The 19,289-nt window shown below is 46.5% G+C and overlaps 1 protein-coding gene across 1 annotated transcript in view; it reads right to left on the minus strand.

The window, feature by feature from the left end:
• Positions 1 to 12,068: 12,068 nt before the first annotated feature.
• Positions 12,069 to 19,289, minus strand: part of LOC126160135 (chaoptin-like) — a 153,756-nt gene continuing 146,535 nt past the window's right edge. The window contains exon 9 of the mRNA XM_049916887.1: positions 12,069 to 12,406. Coding sequence (XP_049772844.1) covers positions 12,069 to 12,406 — 338 coding nt within the window. The remainder of the gene's footprint in view (positions 12,407 to 19,289) is intronic.

The following is a 19,289-nucleotide window of genomic DNA, read 5'->3' on the forward strand; positions in this document are numbered from 1 at the left end:
CGTATACTTCACAACTTCACAGTAATCGAATACAGTATGAATACCTCATATTTTGTCAAACTTGTGTATTTATTTAATGAACAGTTTTCTATTTTCCAAGTAAACTTATTTAACTATTAATAACACTTGATATACAAAATCATGGTAATGTAAGAAGAGATTAATCTAATGAGGTTGATGACACTACCTATGTACAAGAGTCTCAAAAGACCTTACTGAGAAGCGAGCCTAAATATCTATTAAACAATATTTAACGATAATGTACCGTCATTTTAACGTGAACGTATTTACTCAAGTTCACTGGCTTATTTATTTACTGACAAACCTTTATTTATATTTATTGTGAATGGTCAGCATGTGACTAAATGTTTATAACATGTCTTTTTTAGAGTATTGTTGTAATATATTTGTTTCGTCTGGGACGTAATCAAGATGAGTCAAATCATGCCTGTAGAAGGTAAGAATGACGTATTTGTGTGGGGATGGCTTTCAGCCACTGGAAAATCAAGCGGCAGCGAAACATTACGGGAATCAAGTACAGACTGCGATTTTTTGAATGAAGAGCTCAATGTAGCGATTCCGGATACTTGTAGGTTCTTTCTAGAAGAAGGCAGACCTGCCTAAGATAACATGTGATATTCGATCCTGTCAGTGATACTCTCTGTGCGATGAAGGGCCGTTACTATAACTTCTGATGAGAATTTATATATTGAGAGTTCTGAATGTGCCCCAGAGTGAGAGTGACCTTTTCCGCTTGTATTACGGAACTGGGGATAAAGATGGTGCGACTTACTAATTTCGTGTGTTATGATTACGAAATAGGCTTAGTTTCCGTGCATATTTGGTTATATTTAGTTTGCGGATTTTGTTATCATTCTCATAATGCTTTACTGCATTTGATAAGAGTATCTAATGTCTGTAGATTAACTGAATATCGTAGGACCCCTTCCCATTTATCTGAGATGTACTTTCTTGAATAAACCATATTCAGCATAATTCTCTGTCGTCTACATCACTTGCAGACGTTGTTATTAAATTATTAATTCAACTTTTGTTTTGTATATCTGCATATCTTATTAACTAGCAATTATAGCCAATGCATAGACTATTTGCAGGATCACAGCTACAGGTTATTATTTGCAGCAAATTAACTGTGATGCATGAAAGCAGACCTGTGCAGCTCGAGCTTTTCTTTTTAAACAGAGTCGTACAGAGCCCAGGTACTTTAAGTACAAATAACCACGGTTTGGGCGTTGTCGTTTGGCTGAACTGTTTTTTTGAGATGAGGACTTTTATACGCAGTCTGAGATACGTTGCATAATCAAAGACGTTCGAAACGACAATTACACATATAATATGAGTTCTGAGTGAAGAAACAGACCTTCAAGTTTTCTAGTTACTCGACAGTGTCATGCTTCTTAACAATAAGTACATATGCGTAGGCAAACAAATATCCGCTGTGGCGCAGTTTAGTAGGGCCCAGATGCATATATACGGGCTGTCATGTAGGCATGTATACTGAAGTTAGAGTCCTTGTATGAGTTGAATAGTTACATTAATAACTACATGACGCTTCATCAATAAATAATTAACTAATTCACTTAAACTTGTATTTAGGCACCTTATAACAGAATTATAATTGTGTTACTGTAGAATATGACAAAGATTATAAATACACTCACTCGTTAAAATATCACTGAATTTGAATTCAGGAAACTGGAAAGAAACTTAAAATGTTTTTCATCCATCACCAGTTATCTTTGTTTCAGAACCGTGCTTCTGTTGAAAGGCGTATGTTGTGACGAAAAGAAAAAAAAAACTACTTTCACAGTTATTGATAATGAAACCCCGAAATGTTCAAGCTATACAAAACATATAATTCTCATGCCTCAGAAAAGAAATTTGGAAACGGTATCTGATTTGTAAAGTTGAATATAAACACAGTCAAACACACAAACACACACACACACACACACACACACACACACACACACACACACACACACACACAGAAAAGGTATCTGTTGCAATGAACCTGAAAGAAGTGGATTGGTAAGCAATTTTATTGTAACTGACCACAGGGAAATGATATTGCGATCCTGCATTGACCTCAGAACTACAAGTACAAGGTTCAGATTCACCACAAGTAATAGGAACACCATATTTCATTGTAGCATTTTTTGAATAAGTAAAAACTGTTATTTACTTCAGGAGAAGGATAAGATCTTTGAACTTCCAGCATGATGAAGTGAAACAATTTACATTCAGCTAAGTATAAGCAAACTGTGAGCTTCCATTTTACTACGCACAAGCACATAGTCCCAGACGTATTCGCAGGGTGATCGCAAAGAAGCAATGCCAATCCAACCTCACCGCAATAACTAAGCAAAATTTAGGTGAGTAAACTGAAAAGATCTCATCCAGCTCTTTATTTGTCACAGGCGGGCCTCCACCAGACAAAGGCAGTCTTCACTTCAAACATGACTTTGCCAGCAAGCATCCAACTGAAACGAGAACCGAACAGAGACTCGACTCGAATTGTAATGTAATGTAATTTAATGACAAAATCTCTGTCAATAAACTAACCCCACCCCCCCAAAATATGTAAAACTCCTTCAGTGATCTAGCGAACAGGTTGCTAAGGTTGCTACAGTGCTTGTGTCGATTAAGCTGAATTGGATATAGTTCAGTCGCGTAGAGTACTGCAAAAGTAAACATCTCAATCTACAAGAAATAAAACATAATGAGAAGAAATCAAAATGCCGATTGAAAGGACATCTTACACCGTGAAGTGCGCTCACCAGTCTAATTCAAACAACTGTGGAGACCCAGGAAACTGTGGTCTCTGCAAACACATGATGCTGAGCTCTAAGTGCGGGAGTGTGGTGTGGTGAAAAGCCAGAGTGCGTTAGTGATACAGTATTCGGCGTCAGCACATTTATATTCAGGATTCATGCAGTGAAAATAGCTTCTCATTCGCATTGACCGAAGGCAGCAGAGCGGCGCACGCTACCGGGAGTTGCTAACTCGTCCAGTTCAGCTGGGTCTACGTTGAGCGTCGGAGATCAGAAACCGCATCTGCAGCAGGGGAAGCGTAATGCAGGCTGCCGATCGGGCGATCTGCAGGCGTCGCCTGCTTAGCCGGCAGCTTGCGACGCTGTTTTACCTAGGCGCTCCTGCTAGGATACTTCCAGTCCAATTGGAAGAGTGCTGGCACAATACCACTACCAAAGCGAGGAGAGGGCCATCGGCTATCGCAAAACCATCGGCCCATCAGCCTCCTGCCACATACTTTAGCAACTCCACCCAGCAATCACTGAATGGGACGTGATACGCCTGGACCAACCCACCTTCCAGCAATGCCTGTCGGACGAACTCTTACTCCTCGGGATTACGGAATATATGACTACAATATGAAATACACGAACTATACAGCTTTTCCTGATGCTGAAAAGGCATATGACTGTCCACGGAAAAATCTGCTGCTTACGAAACTACATGACGCCCTCGCCATCCTGGACTACTACACGAAGATTATTCACAGCTATCGTCAACATAGGCGCTGCTTAATCCGTATACACAGTCAACAGTCCAGTATTCAGTAACTGCTGGAGGCCACACCTCAAGGCGCTGTTCCGACCCAGTTGCATTCATCTTGTACGTGAATTACCTGACGATACTTTCTCATGTCGTCCTTGCGCAATTTGCAGACTATACACTTACCAGCAGCCACAGAGTGGACGCAGCAATACAGCGCGTCCAACGTCCGCTTACACTTATTAAATTACGGACAGCAGAAAACGTCATTGCCCCGAATGCGAAGTAGATGCAGGCCATTATGTTTACTCGTCATTGGCCTGAACTCAGAGACTATTTCACACTGCACAACATATATCACACTTGGAGAAATACCTGGGAATCAAACAGGACCAGAAACTTCTCTTCAGTGGCCATTTTCAGGGGGAAAGCAACAGCACCATGCACCCGTTTCACCAGTTCTACTCACTGCAGTCCAGTCAACATCTGACCGTGAGGACCACATTACGCCACTACACAGCTATATATATATATATATATATATCAAAGAAATGTTTCCATCACCCCAGTTCCAAGAACTGAAGATAGACGTTGACTGTGGATATTGTATCGCAGACAGTTCCATTGACTGTTCAGAGATGTAACTAAACCTGCCCAAAGATGTAAACCATGCAAGAGCAGCGCCTATTAGCCGGAAGGTGTCCGACAGCCGATACGTTACACGCAGTCGACTAGGAAGGAGGTACACGGCTCGTGTTGTCTGTATCTTAACCATGCCTAGACGATCAATACCGCGGTTCGATCGCGTCCGCATTGGTACTTCGTGGCAGGAAGGGCTCTCAACAAGGGAAGTGTCCAGGCGTCTCGGAGTGAGCCAAAGCGATGTTGTCCGGACGTGGAGGAGATACAGAGAGACAGGATCTGCAGATGACATGCCTCGCTCAGGGCGCCTAACGGCTATTGCCGCGGTGGATGACCACTGCCTACGGATTATGGTTAGAAGGAACCTTGACAGCAACGCCACCATGTTGAGTAATGCTTTTCGTGCTGAAACAACATGTCATGTTATTATTCAAACTGTGCGCAGTAGGCTGCATGATGCAGAACTTCACTCCCGACGTCCATGGCGAGGTGCATCTTTCCAACCACGACACCATGAAGCGCGGTACAGATGGACCCAATAACATGCCGAATGGGCCGCTCAGGATTGGCATCGCGTTTGCTCCACCGATGAGTGTGCCTTCCACCAGACAACCGTCAGAGATGAGTATGGAGGCCACCCGGTCAGGCTGAACGCCTTAGACACACTGCCCAGCGAGTGCAGCAAGGTGGAGGTTCCCTGCTGTGTTGGAGTGGCATTGTGTGGGACCGACGTACGCCGCTGGTGGTCATGGAAGGCATCGTAACGGCTGTACGATACGTGAATGCCACACTCAGACCGATAGCGCAACCATATCGGCACTATATTGGCGAGGAATTCGTCTTCATGGACGACAATTTGTGTCCCCATCGTGCACATCTTGTGAATGAGTTCCTTCAGGATAACGACATCGCTCGACTAGAGTGGCCAGCAATGTTCTCCAGACATGAACCCTATTGAACATTCCTGGGACAGATTGAAAAGGGCTGTTGATGGACGACAAGACACGCCAGCCACGCTGAAGGATCTACGCCGAATCGCTGTTGAGGAATGGGACAATCTGGACCAACAGAGCCGTGATGATGTTGTGGATAGGATGCAACGAAGAATACAGGCATGCATCAATGCAAGAGGACGTGTTACTGGGTATTAGACGTACCGGTGTGTACAGGAATCTGGACTATCTACTCTGAAGGTATGCAAAGTGTGGTTTTATTGAGTGGAAATGATGTTTACGTTAATCTGTATTCCAGTTTTGTGCAGTATAACGTAGGGTGAGAGAAATGTAATGTCAAGTGATACAGCATGTAACATTAAACGAAATTAAATAAAGGAGCCAATAACTGAAGAGTGTCAAAAGACCTCGTGCCCAAGTCCCTTCCCAAGTGAAAACAGAAGAGACAACGGCACCTTCAGCTTTTGCACCCATGAAGTCCAGCCACGAGGTGGTAGCACTTCTATGAAACCACCCCAAATAAAATACGAGGCACTCTTGACGACACCAGAGTTCACGCCCAGTTCAGTAGTCAATAGCTCCACAAAGTATGATCGTAGCCATGCAAATATATGCGTTTGCCTCCTAACAAGAAACGTCCTAGACTCCGGTAGCTGCTTACAGGTACAGCCAGGGTGGCAGCACAAATGCGCCTCTCCTGAACAGTGTACGTAGTGGGCGGCAAGCACGTGACGCCCAGTTGATTTAAAACGCTTAGGTCTTCAAATCAGTGCAGAAAAGTAGGCAGCAATGGCATTGCACGGCAGTGAAGTGCATCAGGGTGACTGGTGTCTTGTGGCTTAACTCACCAGACAAATATGTGTCAGCACATCATGGAACAGCCACGACGTCGATTCGTTGTAACTCAGAAGATTGCCACATTGATTGATGAGTGACTGCTGGCAGTTCAATAGAGCAGAACGGAATGTGTGCTTCAGAAGTCACAATAACATGACGATGTTATTGAGCTGTGGTGATGAACAAATTTTGCCCCGTTTTCTAAGCTCGTCAGTTACTAACACTTTTCAGCGATGTCCTAGCTGTGGCTTCAGTTCTTCAGCTTGACGCTTTCTGAGGTGTCAGTGGACTGAAAGTCGCTCTTGCATACGATTATCATATTGTTGTGGTACCTTGCAGTGCTATCAGAGTGACATTAGGATGCAGTCATTCTGCTGCTGTCACACTCCGTGCTCTTGGCTCTAATGTGGCCTGGAAATGCCCCTGTTGTGGGCTTCGATATTTTCTGTCTTCGGCCAGCTCTGCGCTTGCTGGGCGAAAATACTTCAAATTTTTCGTTCATCGGGAATTTCATTCTGTGGTGGAACTAAATTTTCAGTGACATGTTTTCTGATTAGTTTAAGACTGGTGCTCATATGGCCTTCTCCTGCAGAATAAAGTAAGTAAAATATGTATTCTGTGCATTCTATAACACACTCCTGGAAATGGAAAAAAGAACACATTGACACCGGTGTGTCAGACCCACCATACTTGCTCCGGACACTGCGAGAGGGCTGTACAAGCAATGATCACACGCACGGCACAGCGGACACACCAGGAACCGCGGTGTTGGCCGTCGAATGGCGCTAGCTGCACAGCATTTGTGCACCGCCGCCGTCAGTGTCAGCCAGTTTGCCGTGGCATACGGAGCTCCATCGCAGTCTTTAACACTGGTAGCATGCCGCGACAGCGTGGACGTGAACCGTATGTGCAGTTGACGGACTTTGAGCGAGGGCGTATAGTGGGCATGCGGGAGGCCGGGTGGACGTACCGCCGAATTGCTCAACACGTGGGGCGTGAGGTCTCCACAGTACATCGATGTTGTCGCCAGTGGTCGGCGGAAGGTGCACGTGCCCGTCGACCTGGGACCGGACCGCAGCGACGCACGGATGCACGCCAAGACCGTAGGATCCTACGCAGTGCCGTAGGGGACCGCACCGCCACTTCCCAGCAAATTAGGGACACTGTTGCTCCTGGGGTATCGGCGAGGACCATTCGCAACCGTCTCCATGAAGCTGGGCTACGGTCCCGCACACCGTTAGGCCGTCTTCCGCTCACGCCCCAACATCGTGCAGCCCGCCTCCAGTGGTGTCGCGACAGGCGTGAATGGAGGGACGAATGGAAACGTGTCGTCTTCAGCGATGAGAGTCGCTTCTGCCTTGGTGCCAATGATGGTCGTATGCGTGTTTGGCGCCGTGCAGGTGAGCGCCACAATCAGGACTGCATACGACCGAGGCACACAGGGCCAACACCCGGCATCATGGTGTGGGGAGCGATCTCCTACACTGGTCGTACACCACTGGTGATCGTCGAGGAGACACTGAATAGTGCACGGTACATCCAAACCGTCATCGAACCCATCGTTCTACCATTCCTAGACCGGCAAGGGAACTTGCTGTTCCAACAGGACAATGCACGTCCGCATGTATCCCGTGCCACCCAACGTGCTCTAGAAGGTGTAAGTCAACTACCCTGGCCAGCAAGATCTCCGGATCTGTCCCCCATTGAGCATGTTTGGGACTGGATGAAGCGTCGTCTCACGCGGTCTGCACGTCCAGCACGAACGCTAGTCCAACTGAGGCGCCAGGTGGAAATGGCATGGCAAGCCGTTCCACAGGACTACATCCAGCATCTCTACGATCGTCTCCATGGGAGAATAGCAGCCTGCATTGCTGCGAAAGGTGGATATACACTGTACTAGTGCCGACATTGTGCATTCTCTGTTGCCTGTGTCTATGTGCCTGTGGTTCTGTCAGTGTGATCATGTGATGTATCTGACCCCAGGAATGTGTCAATAAAGTTTCCCCTTCCTGGGACAATGAATTCACGGTGTTCTTATTTCAATTTCCAGGAGTGTAGAATATATTTACCATCAGGCAAGATAAGTGTTTACACAGCCAAAAATATGTAGTAGTGAAGATTATAAAATAAAAGGATTGCTTAAGGCCAACAATAACAGTCAGTGTGGCGGGTATCATTCAAGAGATTGGTCCTGGCTGTGGATTGAAACTGAAATGGGAGATAGCTGCTTATTTTAGTTAGTTTATGTCATTCGAACAAGCAAATAGATAAAAGAATACAAAGCACCTTTCAACATTTCACATCTATAGCACTGGATCGCATCTACGCAGAAGATTAAGTCACTGAAAAAGTAATAAAGCAATCTTATTTCATACACTTTAAAGTAATAATTTTTCATATCGCTTACCTGCGCCGCACAGAGACAAATGCGAACAAAGATTAGTTTTATGCTGCGTTACTGCTTTATACGGTACCCCTGGTCTTGCACTTAAAGTAGGAATCACGGAACCCTGTACAAATACCGATGCAGATACTGTTCAGATGGCCAGAACTAGATTTTTATCTTTAGCATACGTTTCCTACAAAGTAATGTATCTTTATATACTTACCAGCGGGAAGTAACTGTACCTCCTTACACGTACTTCAACTTGTAACCCAGAGACAACTATCCAATATTGCTCTATATAATAAATAAATAAATAAATAGCTGTATGAAAACAAGATGTGTAGATGTAATATTAAAGCTTCGGTATTAACACGAAACGTCATCAGTCAGCGTTATATTTCAGTCATGTGATATCCCCTGTTTGAGATAGGTGACATGTGAAGTAGTGTATGATAAGACTGCGTCATAGATATTTCTAATCTATGGTGCAGTGTAGAGGCAAATTTTAAGTAGCAACTACTGGTCTCACAATACTGCTGTTGTTACTCGTAACACAGATTTACGGAGCTCGTTTGATTATTTATCGCTCCAATGGTTTACTGGAGGTACATTTGTTGCGGTTTTCTTAATAAGGCTGTTATTGAAAATGAAGTATGATAACCGATTTTGATTTTGGTACTATAATGTAGCTAAAAATATTAAACGTGCACTGCCCTTTGCAAGATACTAGGAAGGTTATTGATAGGAAGTAAGTATTGGGTTTTGTAAGGAAGTTTGATATGGTTGTTTCTATTCTTGCTGTAGAATGAAATAAAAAAAGTAATTTTGTAGAAAAATTTTAGTTGTATTTCAACAATTTGTGATAACAAAATAGTAAATATGGACAACATCATACTAGTTCCCACGAAGGAACTTTTATTAAATACAATAACATTAGCTAAATATGCGTTCTTTGTTTCTGATGGGCATATGGAATTCACTGTGACTGGTTAGTATTTCATCTGTCGTCATTTATTGTATCTCAGGTATCCAGCCTAAGAAGTCTGTAATATAAAAGGAAATGTGGTTAATTTGAGACCCTGATGTACATTCATTCATTTGTTCCCAGGCAAGCGCCACCTGTTAAACAAACTAGGACAGGATGATTTCTCTAATTTCCACTACGTAAAAGCTTTCTTTGGTAACATTATAAATGCTTTCCTTCTCTTCATCAGTAAACTGCAACAGTTTTTTCAGGCATCCATGGATAGAAGCTCGACAGCTTTTTGTCAATTGGTGCATCATTCTGTGCTTTTGCTTGAAATAATAACGATTGCTTCAGCTAGCTATGTGAAACATCCCTTCAGTTGTTCAGTTAATTCTGAGAAATCATTCCTAAGATATGTTTCCTTTCCTCCATAGGTACAGCTTTATTCGCTACTGACGCACGATTGTGTGCTAGCCAGAACCGTCCTCACAAATTTAAACTGTGTGCTGGGCCGCGTCTCTCAAGTGATTCTTAGGTCATAGAAACAAAGGTCCAGCTTACGTGCAGTTTCATCAAGCTTTTTTGTCCGATACAAATCGTAATCTAGCCATTCCTGTTTCCTGTCAGAGCTGCAACAAAAAAGAGGGAAAACCAAAATTACTGCTCCCAGATGGCACGGTTCAGTCACAAAAATAGCTATGACTCCTAGGATGTTCTCTCAGAGCATGCTCTGACTAGTAAAACTGATACTGTAGTTAAAAAATATGCTTAACATTCCTTAATGTCGGAATGTTTCATCTTGCGCATTTTTCACTCGCACTAATCTTCGCTCCAGCTGTTAATGTTTATTTTGGGCTCCACCTTTAAAACAATACCCATACAGCAGATTTAACCTCTTCGCAATAACTTAAAACACTGTTTATACATCTTCCTCACCCTACAGAGTACACTCCCGACGCACAGTTCAATCGTCCACACTTATTTCTTTAGATGCACTTTTATACTTACAAAAAGCACTGAGTTTTTGCTGTAAAGACCCTGTTATTTTTACCACTTACATTTGTGTACTTTCTGGTGTTCACTGGTACAAACGATCGGAAATAAAGACCGGTTTTCTTTTGACGAAATTCCAGTCATGACTTCTGAGGCACAGTGACCGCTTTTAAAGTAATGATACATTACATCTGGGTAAATTATTTTTATTCATTCGGATTGTCGGTGTCGACGACTGTTATAGGTCATTTTCAAATATATCTTCTTTCTTTTATTAGATAAATATCTGAAGATAAGCTATAACGAACGCCATAACCCGTATTATGAATAAGGATATAGTGGTCCCAGACGCAGACTGTCTTTCTGTAGGTTATGCTGCGTTCAGAGGCGAATGCTTTCATTACATTGCAATGAAAACGACTCATTGCGTGAGACGTATGAAAATCACGATGTCACTGCTGACGTGAAGATGAACTCATAACAGATGGGATTCGAAGATTTGCTGTCGCTTTAAGAAACATTAGAATCTGAACAGTTAAGATATTCGTATTATACAGGGTGTTACAAAAAGGTAAGGCCAAACTTTCAGGAACCATTCCTCACACACAAATAAAGAAAAGATGTTATGTGGACGTGTGTCCGGAAACGCATACTTTCCATGTTAGAGCTCATTTTAGTTTCGTCAGTATGTACTGCACTTCCTCGATTCATCGCCATGATTTCATACGGGATACTCTACGTGTGCTGCTAGAACATGTACCTTTACAAGTACGACACAACATGTGGTTGATGCACGATGGAGCTCCTGCACATTTCAGTCGAAGTGTTCGTACGCTTCTCAACAACAGATTCGGTGACCGATGGATTGGTAGAGGCGGACCAATTCCATGGCCTCCACGCTCTCCTGACCTCAACCCTCTTGGCTTTCATTTATGGGGGCATTTGAAAGCTCTTGTCTACCCAACCCCGTTACCAAATGTACAGACTCTTCGTGCTTGTATTGTGGACGGCTGTGTTACAATACGCCATTCTCCAGGGCTGCATCAGCGCATCAGGGATTCCATGCGACGGAGGGTGGATGTATGTATCCTGGCTAACGGAGGACATTTTGAACATTTTCTGTAACAAAGTGTTTAAAGTCACGCTGGTACGTTCTGTTGCTCTGTGTTTCCATTCCATGATTAATGTGATTTGAAGAGAAGTAATAAAATGAGCTCTAACATGGAAAGTAAGCGTTTCCGGACACATGTCCACATAACATATTTTCTCTCTTTGTGTGTGAGGAATGTTTCCTGAAAGTTTGGCCGTACCATTTTGTAACACCCTGTGTAATCTAAACCAAATTCCAGATCACAGTGCTTAAAAAATCACGCATCAAAACAACAGCGCAGATGACTGCAAAGAACACTGGACATACGTTTGGAACCTATAGAAAGAGTACAACCGATATTATTGACCGCATCAGATGACGAAGAAATCTTGAAAAACTGTCGGAAATGAAATCGTAATCTGGCTAGGTGCCCTAACGAATGTCTGTTGCTTATGGCAGCAGGAACTCTCGAATATCACATAGTTCCACTGTGTTAGCTTGCCCCATTCTCTCTGTCATTCGTAGATCAACGTAATTATTTTCTACGCCGTGTGAGGAACTGGCCTGCCCAATTGGTTAGGAATGATTCTCAGCGATGACCTCTTTCCTTGCACTCGTTAACCAGTAGCAGTGACGTTGAGTACGTGTAGAGACTCGGCCGCGCTAGACGCCGGCGACCCAGCGCGTGGCGAGCAGCAGGCAGGCGGCGCGCAGCAGCGGGCCGAGGCGGCCGGCGCGCGGGGCGGCGCCGCCCTGGCTCAGCGCGCTCGGGTTGCAGGCGACGGAGAGGTCCGGCGCGCGCAGCTGCAGCAGCGCCACCTCGCGCGAGGAGCGCGCGTCGCGGCAGGTGGCGCGGCGCGCCGCCGCCGCCATCTCCTGCGCGCCCTCCACCACCACCGTGTGGATCTGCAGCGACTCGCGCAGCCACCGCCGCAGCCAGTGGCCCAGCCACACCAGGCTGCAGTCGCACGTCAGCTGGTTTCCCGACAGCAGCAGTCCACCTGTCGGCAGCCACACTCAGTGAGGTGAGAGACTGTCCGGTACATTCCTCCCGTGCGCAGCTATTAACATACGTCAAACAAATTATGCACTCGGATTCTGTGATCTGGCCCCCCACCTCTGGACAATCCAAGCCAAGGCACGCTCCCAACTCCATCACCTCAAGCTCCTTTCTGGCCGTACATGGGGTCTGGACCCCTCCACCATCCTCCATACCTATAAATCCCTCATTCGCCCTATCCTTTGCTACGCCCTCCCTGCTTGGATCTCCGCTCCCCCTACCTTTTACAAATCCCTTCAGATCCTAGAACGCCATGCTCTTCGCCTCGCCCATCACATCCGTCTCCTCTCCCCCATGTGGATCCTGTATGACCTTATTCCGTTCCGCTACCTCCTTCTTTGCCTCGAACAGATACGGATCCTGTACACCTTCCGTAAACTCGATCCTCCTCAGCCGCTGGTCTCTCCCATCCTCTCCCGCCCCCATCCGCTGCCGCGCCTGTATTTTCACGTCTCCATGTCTCCACTCTCCACACCCTCTCCCAAGGTGACTTCCACCAGCTCCCCGTGCCTAATGATGCCTTCCTCCCCTCCATCTACCCCTCCGACGAACTTTGATGCTCCTTCCCTCTTCCTGTGATTGTTCCTATGGGCACCCTCTCTCCCTTCTCTCCTCCTCCCTCCCTCCTCCCTTTCTCCCCTCTCCTCCCCCGGGCTTCCCCTACCCACATACCTAAATTCCTCCTACCATCTCCTTTGCCATTGGCATCTTTGCTTTCCCATCTCCCTCCCCCACCCCATTCTTCCTCTCTTGGCAGGTCCCCAGACTCGCACACGTTACGTGGACATTCGTGTGCCGGAGATCGCCATCAGTTCCTCGTGTGTGTGCCATCGAGTTTGTGTTTAGTGTTCTTCGCCTTCACGCTCCTTCGTTCACCTGTGCCGTCGAAGTCGTCAGTGTTTGTGTGTTGTGCCGACAGTTTTTTAGTGTGTTTTTCGTCGAGTGTGAACGGCTTCGTGTTATCTGTTTCTGTGTCTACTACTTTTTGCCTGCCACTTTGTTCAATATCTTATGTGTCTTCTTTGTATTTTCATTTGTCAAACTTGTAACTGAAGAGCAGCGTAGTATGCTGCTGCCAGCCCACCTTATGTAAAGGTGTTAAATAACAATAAAGAGAAAAAAATCTGTGCTCTGGTTTCTCTGTGCAAGGCAGGCTGGGTTTGTCGGTCCGCTAGCGATGCCACTTGCACATCAAAGAGCCCACAAATTCTAGGACATGGTCACGCATAAGACTAGGATGTTGCAGCATGTGAATTTTAGGGAACAGCAAGGATACCTAAGGGCGCATACACGCTAGGCCAACGAAGGTCAATGAATGACAGCCAACCACTTCGTTAGCCGAAATTTGTTTCATGAGTACGGGCGGCAAGTCAGAGCTCTGGTGCGGAAGTCGAATGTGCTCCACAGGGTGTGAACGTGGGTACTGACTAGGGGTCTCTGTGTCCTGGCACACGCTTGCGCCGCGAGCCTCGTCGTGCGAGTGTGCCACCCTCTGTACCACGTGAAATCCGCAGCCAATCGAGTTTCCGGCGGTCATGTATTTAGGCATCCGCGGGGCGCTACCCTGGCCTCTTCCCCCACCACACATCTGCACACTATATATTTTCCGCCATATTGATCCCCCTCACCCCCTGGTGTCTCCCTTCTCCTCCACCTCCAGCCCACTGCCGCGCCTTTACCGATGTGTCCCACCCTCTCTCCATCTCCTCACCCTTCACCTACTTTCAAAACGCAACTTCCACCATCTACCCCTCCCAGATGATGAGCTTCGCCCTGGCATCTACCCTTCCTACCAGCTCTAACCCCTTCCTCCTCCTGCCTCCTCCTCAGGGCTCCCTCTCCTCCTCCTCCCTTCTCCTGAGCGGCTTCTCCCTCCTACTCACTCCCCTCCTCTCTTGTGCTCCCCTTCAGTGTCTCTGCACTCCCTCCTGCCTTATCTTCCATCTTCATCTCCTGCCCCACCAATCTCCTGCTTCTTGGTGTACCCGCTGACGCCTCTACTCTTTTCATCCTGCCCCTTCTCCTGCTGCATCTTGCTGTACCCTCCTTTCCCTTCTCTCTGGCCTCTCCCTCTGCAGTTCCCACCTGGCAGTTATATTCTTCATTGTGTGTGCTCCAAGTCGGTTTAAAGTGTGTTGTTGTGGAGTGTTTTTAGTACTGTGGCCGACTATTAACCTGTGAATGTGCCTTCAGTGTCTTCTTTGTGCTCTACGAATCGCCAACTGTGTTTTTTAACTTTATGTCGACTTTTTTAATTGTCCCCCCATGAACGTCTCCATGTCAGTGTATTTTTACCTCCATTATCTCCTCTTACTCAGTATTATGTCCCGCTGTTTTATCGCCTTATATGTAACATATTATTCTCCTATTAGTTGTCATGTCACTCTGCTGAAGAGCCGCAGATTGTGCCGCTGAAAGCCCTCCTCTGCCCATAGGGGCAGGAGAATGAAATCACAATAAAAAAAAACTACCCTGCCTGCAAGATGCCGTAGTTCGCGTGTGGATCTTGACCTTACTGCGTTCTAGTTCCGTGTGTCGAGAGACATACTGTCGTTGTTTCGAGTGTTCTTGCATTGTTGTTGTCTCGCCATGTTTATCCCGTCAGTTCTTGCTTGCTTGCCTCGTGTTGTGTCCTGGTCGGTCATAGTGTCTGTCGTCCCCTACTTGTTCGTCTGTCCTGTCTCTTCGTTGTTAGCGATACCACCAGTGGCTCCCCGACTGGCTACTTCGCGTCTCAATTCTTTGCCGTGCACCGCTCGCTGGTCGCTCGCCGCTATCACAAGAGCTAAGTGGAAGACCTGGTTGCGGTTTTGTCAGAGCGTAGGCGGTTGGTGGGCTATGGGGCCTCTGTCCTAGTGTGGACACCAGGTCGAACTTTCGCTAGCTCAGTAGCGATTTGTTGTGTCTCTAGAGGGTGTGTATCTAAGTTTTTCAGGACAGACGCAAGTCGCACGTAGTATTTTTTACTGGCCAATTGTGCACTTTAAAATAAGAAGAGCATCAGTTTGAAGTACTGTAGTTCGCTGTTAAATTAGACAGAGAAGGCACTCAATAAAACGTACTGAGTACGTCTTGTGGCTGTCCTGAAAAACTTATTTTCAACAGCCGCTGTTTCCCCTGCAATCAATGCTCGCTCTTGCAAATGGTGTGCGTTTATTCTTTTCCAAAATACTGGAGTACAGAGTGTTATATACAGAGAGAGCATTAAAGCTATTAGAATTTTATCATGAACAGAAATGTTTATGGGTCACTACGATCTGTGATTATCAAAACAAACTGAAAAGAAAAGACGCTTGGGAAATAACTCAACTATCAGAAAAAGATATGCACTATGTCAGGAAGAAAACTGTGTCTTTATTGACAGCTTTTCGCTGTGAACGACGGAGGGAAGCAAACAAAACTGGGACTTTACAAACGTCCAGCATGTGCTGCGCGTGATAGCCGAGCGGTTTAAGGCGCTTTGTCACGGTCCGCGCCCCACCTCCCCCCTACGTCGGTAGTTCAAATCCTCCCTCGGGCATGCGTATGTGTGTTATCCTTAGCGTAAGCTGTTTTTAAGTTGGATTAAGTAGTGGGTAAGCTTAGGGGCCGACGACCTAAGCAGTTTGGTTCTATAAGACCTTACCACAAATTTCCAAATTCGGGTCAGCAACTTCTGTTGTTCAATAGAACGAAAAACCAGTCAAAGTCCCAAATATTTTATTTTTCATTGGATGACTAGTTTCGGGCCGAGGCCCAAATCAACAAACAAAACCGAAAATGGCATTTCCGAAGATGTCAACAAAATGTGTAATGTACATTCACAGCGCACACAGAGCTCCCCACCCTCCCGCAAAACTACGAGTACCTTTCTGGTGTTTTAGCAAATATTATATTTTGCAATTAGGTCTAAGACAAAGTGAAAGGTTATTACAAAATATAACTAAAATGAACAATTTTGATAAAAACTTTTGCTCACAAAATATTACATATACATAGTAGCCAATAATTTACAAAATGAATATACTTTACAAAAAAACTGATAGTAAAAGAATGTCTCTAAGGAAGGTGGGGCACATCACAAGGAATGAGGATTGCATATCAACCCATGGCCACAAACGATAAGAGATAAGGTAAGTGGCATTAGACGTCGAAGATTGCAAAGGAAGCAAGAAAATGATCCATTTGAGATATTTACTGGATATCATTAGCATACATGGTGGACGACACGAATACAACTCTGATGTGCAACAGATGCTCCAAGTTTGCTCTGACAGACGCCCATCATACCAGGCATATATGGGGCATTGACTGTCGGACACGCCCGAACGCACCGGGAGTTTCTTTTATAGTAGCAGGTTCGCAGACGATTACTGCGAAGAGATCTACACTCCTGGAAATTGAAATAAGAACACCGTGAATTCATTGTCCCAGGAAGGGGAAACTTTATTGACACATTTCTGGGGTCAGATACATCACATGATCACACTGACAGAACCACAGGCACATAGACACAGGCAACAGAGCATGCACAATGTCGGCACTAGTACAGTGTATATCCACCTTTCGCAGCAATGCAGGCTGCTATTCTCCCATGGAGACGATCGTAGAGATGCTGGATGTAGTCCTGTGGAACGGCTTGCCATGCCATTTCCACCTGGCGCCTCAGTTGGACCAGCGTTCGTGCTGGACGTGCAGACCGGTGAGACGACGCTTCATCCAGTCCCAAACATGCTCAATGGGGGACAGATCCGGAGATCTTGCTAGCCAGGGTAGTTGACTTACACCTTCTAGAGCACGTTGGGTGGCACGGGATACATGCGGACGTGCATTGTCCTGTTGGAACAGCAAGTTCCCTTGCCGGTCTAGGAATGGTAGAACGATGGGTTCGATGACGGTTTGGATGTACCGTGCACTATTCAGTGTCCCCTCGACGATCACCAGTGGTGTACGGCCAGTGTAGGAGATCGCTCCCCACACCATGATGCCGGGTGTTGGCCCTGTGTGCCTCGGTCGTATGCAGTCCTGATTGTGGCGCTCACTTGCACGGCGCCAAACACGCATAAGACCATCATTGGCACCAAGGCAGAAGCGACTCTCATCGCTGAAGACGACACGTCTCCATTCGTCCCTCCATTCACGCCTGTCGCGACACCACTGGAGGCGGGCTGCACGATGTTGGGGCGTGAGCGGAAGACGGCCTAACGGTGTGCGGGACCGTAGCCCAGCTTCATGGAGACGGTTGCGAATGGTCCTCGCCGATACCCCAGGAGCAACAGTGTCCCTAATTTGCTGGGAAGTGGCGGTGCGGTCCCCTACGGCACTGCGTAGGATCCTACGGTCTTGGCGTGCATCCGTGCGTCGCTGCGGTCCGGTCCCAGGTCGACGGGCACGTGCACCTTCCGCCGACCACTGGCGACAACATCGATGTACTGTGGAGACCTCACGCCCCACGTGTTGAGCAATTCGGCGGTACGTCCACCCGGCCTCCCGCATGCCCACTATACGCCCTCGCTCAAAGTCCGTCAACTGCACATACGGTTCACGTCCACGCTGTCGCGGCATGCTACCAGTGTTAAAGACTGCGATGGAGCTCCGTATGCCACGGCAAACTGGCTGACACTGACGGCGGCGGTGCACAAATGCTGCGCAGCTAGCGCCATTCGACGGCCAACACCGCGGTTCCTGGTGTGTCCGCTGTGCCGTGCGTGTGATCATTGCTTGTACAGCCCTCTCGCAGTGTCCGGAGCAAGTATGGTGGGTCTGACACACCGGTGTCAATGTGTTCTTTTTTTCATTTCCAGGAGTGTATTTCAGACGCCACAGGATCGCGATACATGAGAAATTTAATGGCTTCTCACAAAAAGAAATCTAACCTCGGTAAATTCGGTGATGGTGAGAGCCAGAGAATCCGTTCAACACTCCCAGTCTATGGTTGCGGGAATGACTTGTTCAAATTCCTACGTAGAGCCAGTCAAAATTGATCAGGCGCCCCATAATGCTGGATCTACATGATGTGGCTCACATTTCCTGGACCATCTTCAAGAAAGCCGGGAAGATCTGATAATTCACGATAGTCAAGCAGGATGGCGAAAGGTACGACCCAAATAAATAGTCACCGACCAAAATTGCTCACACGTTAACTGAGAAGCGATGTTGTGTACATGGTGCCAAACATCATGGGGGTTTTCTGGTGGCTACAGATGTTCGTTGTGGTGATTGGATACGCCATCCCTAGCGAGTGCAGTCTCAACAGTGTACGACACACTAGCTGGGAAATGCACATCTCGGCCACTTCCTTGCAAAAACCACAGTGTGAAACGCACACTTGTAGGGTGCACCCTTTGGAGATGAATGCTCGGCGTTCAAAACACGCTCGTCGCTGCCACGAGACAATCTTAATACCGAGGCAACGACACGTATGTTGGTGCTTGCATTACTATCCACAGCATCCAACACACTTTCGCCCCTAACGTCCGAACGAGCCGATCGTAGCCTGCCTCGCTAGCCCTGCCACTTCTTAATGACTCGTATTTGCACAAATTTTGATACAGACGTGCAAACAAACTGTGATGCAGTTGATGTCAGTCTGGGAGGCGTCCTCGACAAATGCGCCCAGCGATGGTCCGTTGCACCCCGGTCTTCCGTACATGAAGTGCATATTTGCAAATTCACCGTTCGTATTGTGTTCCATGTTCCCTGTGAGATCTCTGGCGCCGGAATGAGGAAATCTGCACGTTCCCCTCCAGAACTTTCGTGTACAGCAACACCTAGCGACGACTGCTGCCGTGGGTTGTTGCGCAGTTCTCAATCACTGCATATTTCTGACACCGTCAGTCTGCGTG

Source organism: Schistocerca cancellata, chromosome 2 (genome assembly GCF_023864275.1).
Source record: "Schistocerca cancellata isolate TAMUIC-IGC-003103 chromosome 2, iqSchCanc2.1, whole genome shotgun sequence".
Lineage (NCBI taxonomy): Eukaryota > Metazoa > Arthropoda > Insecta > Orthoptera > Acrididae > Schistocerca > Schistocerca cancellata.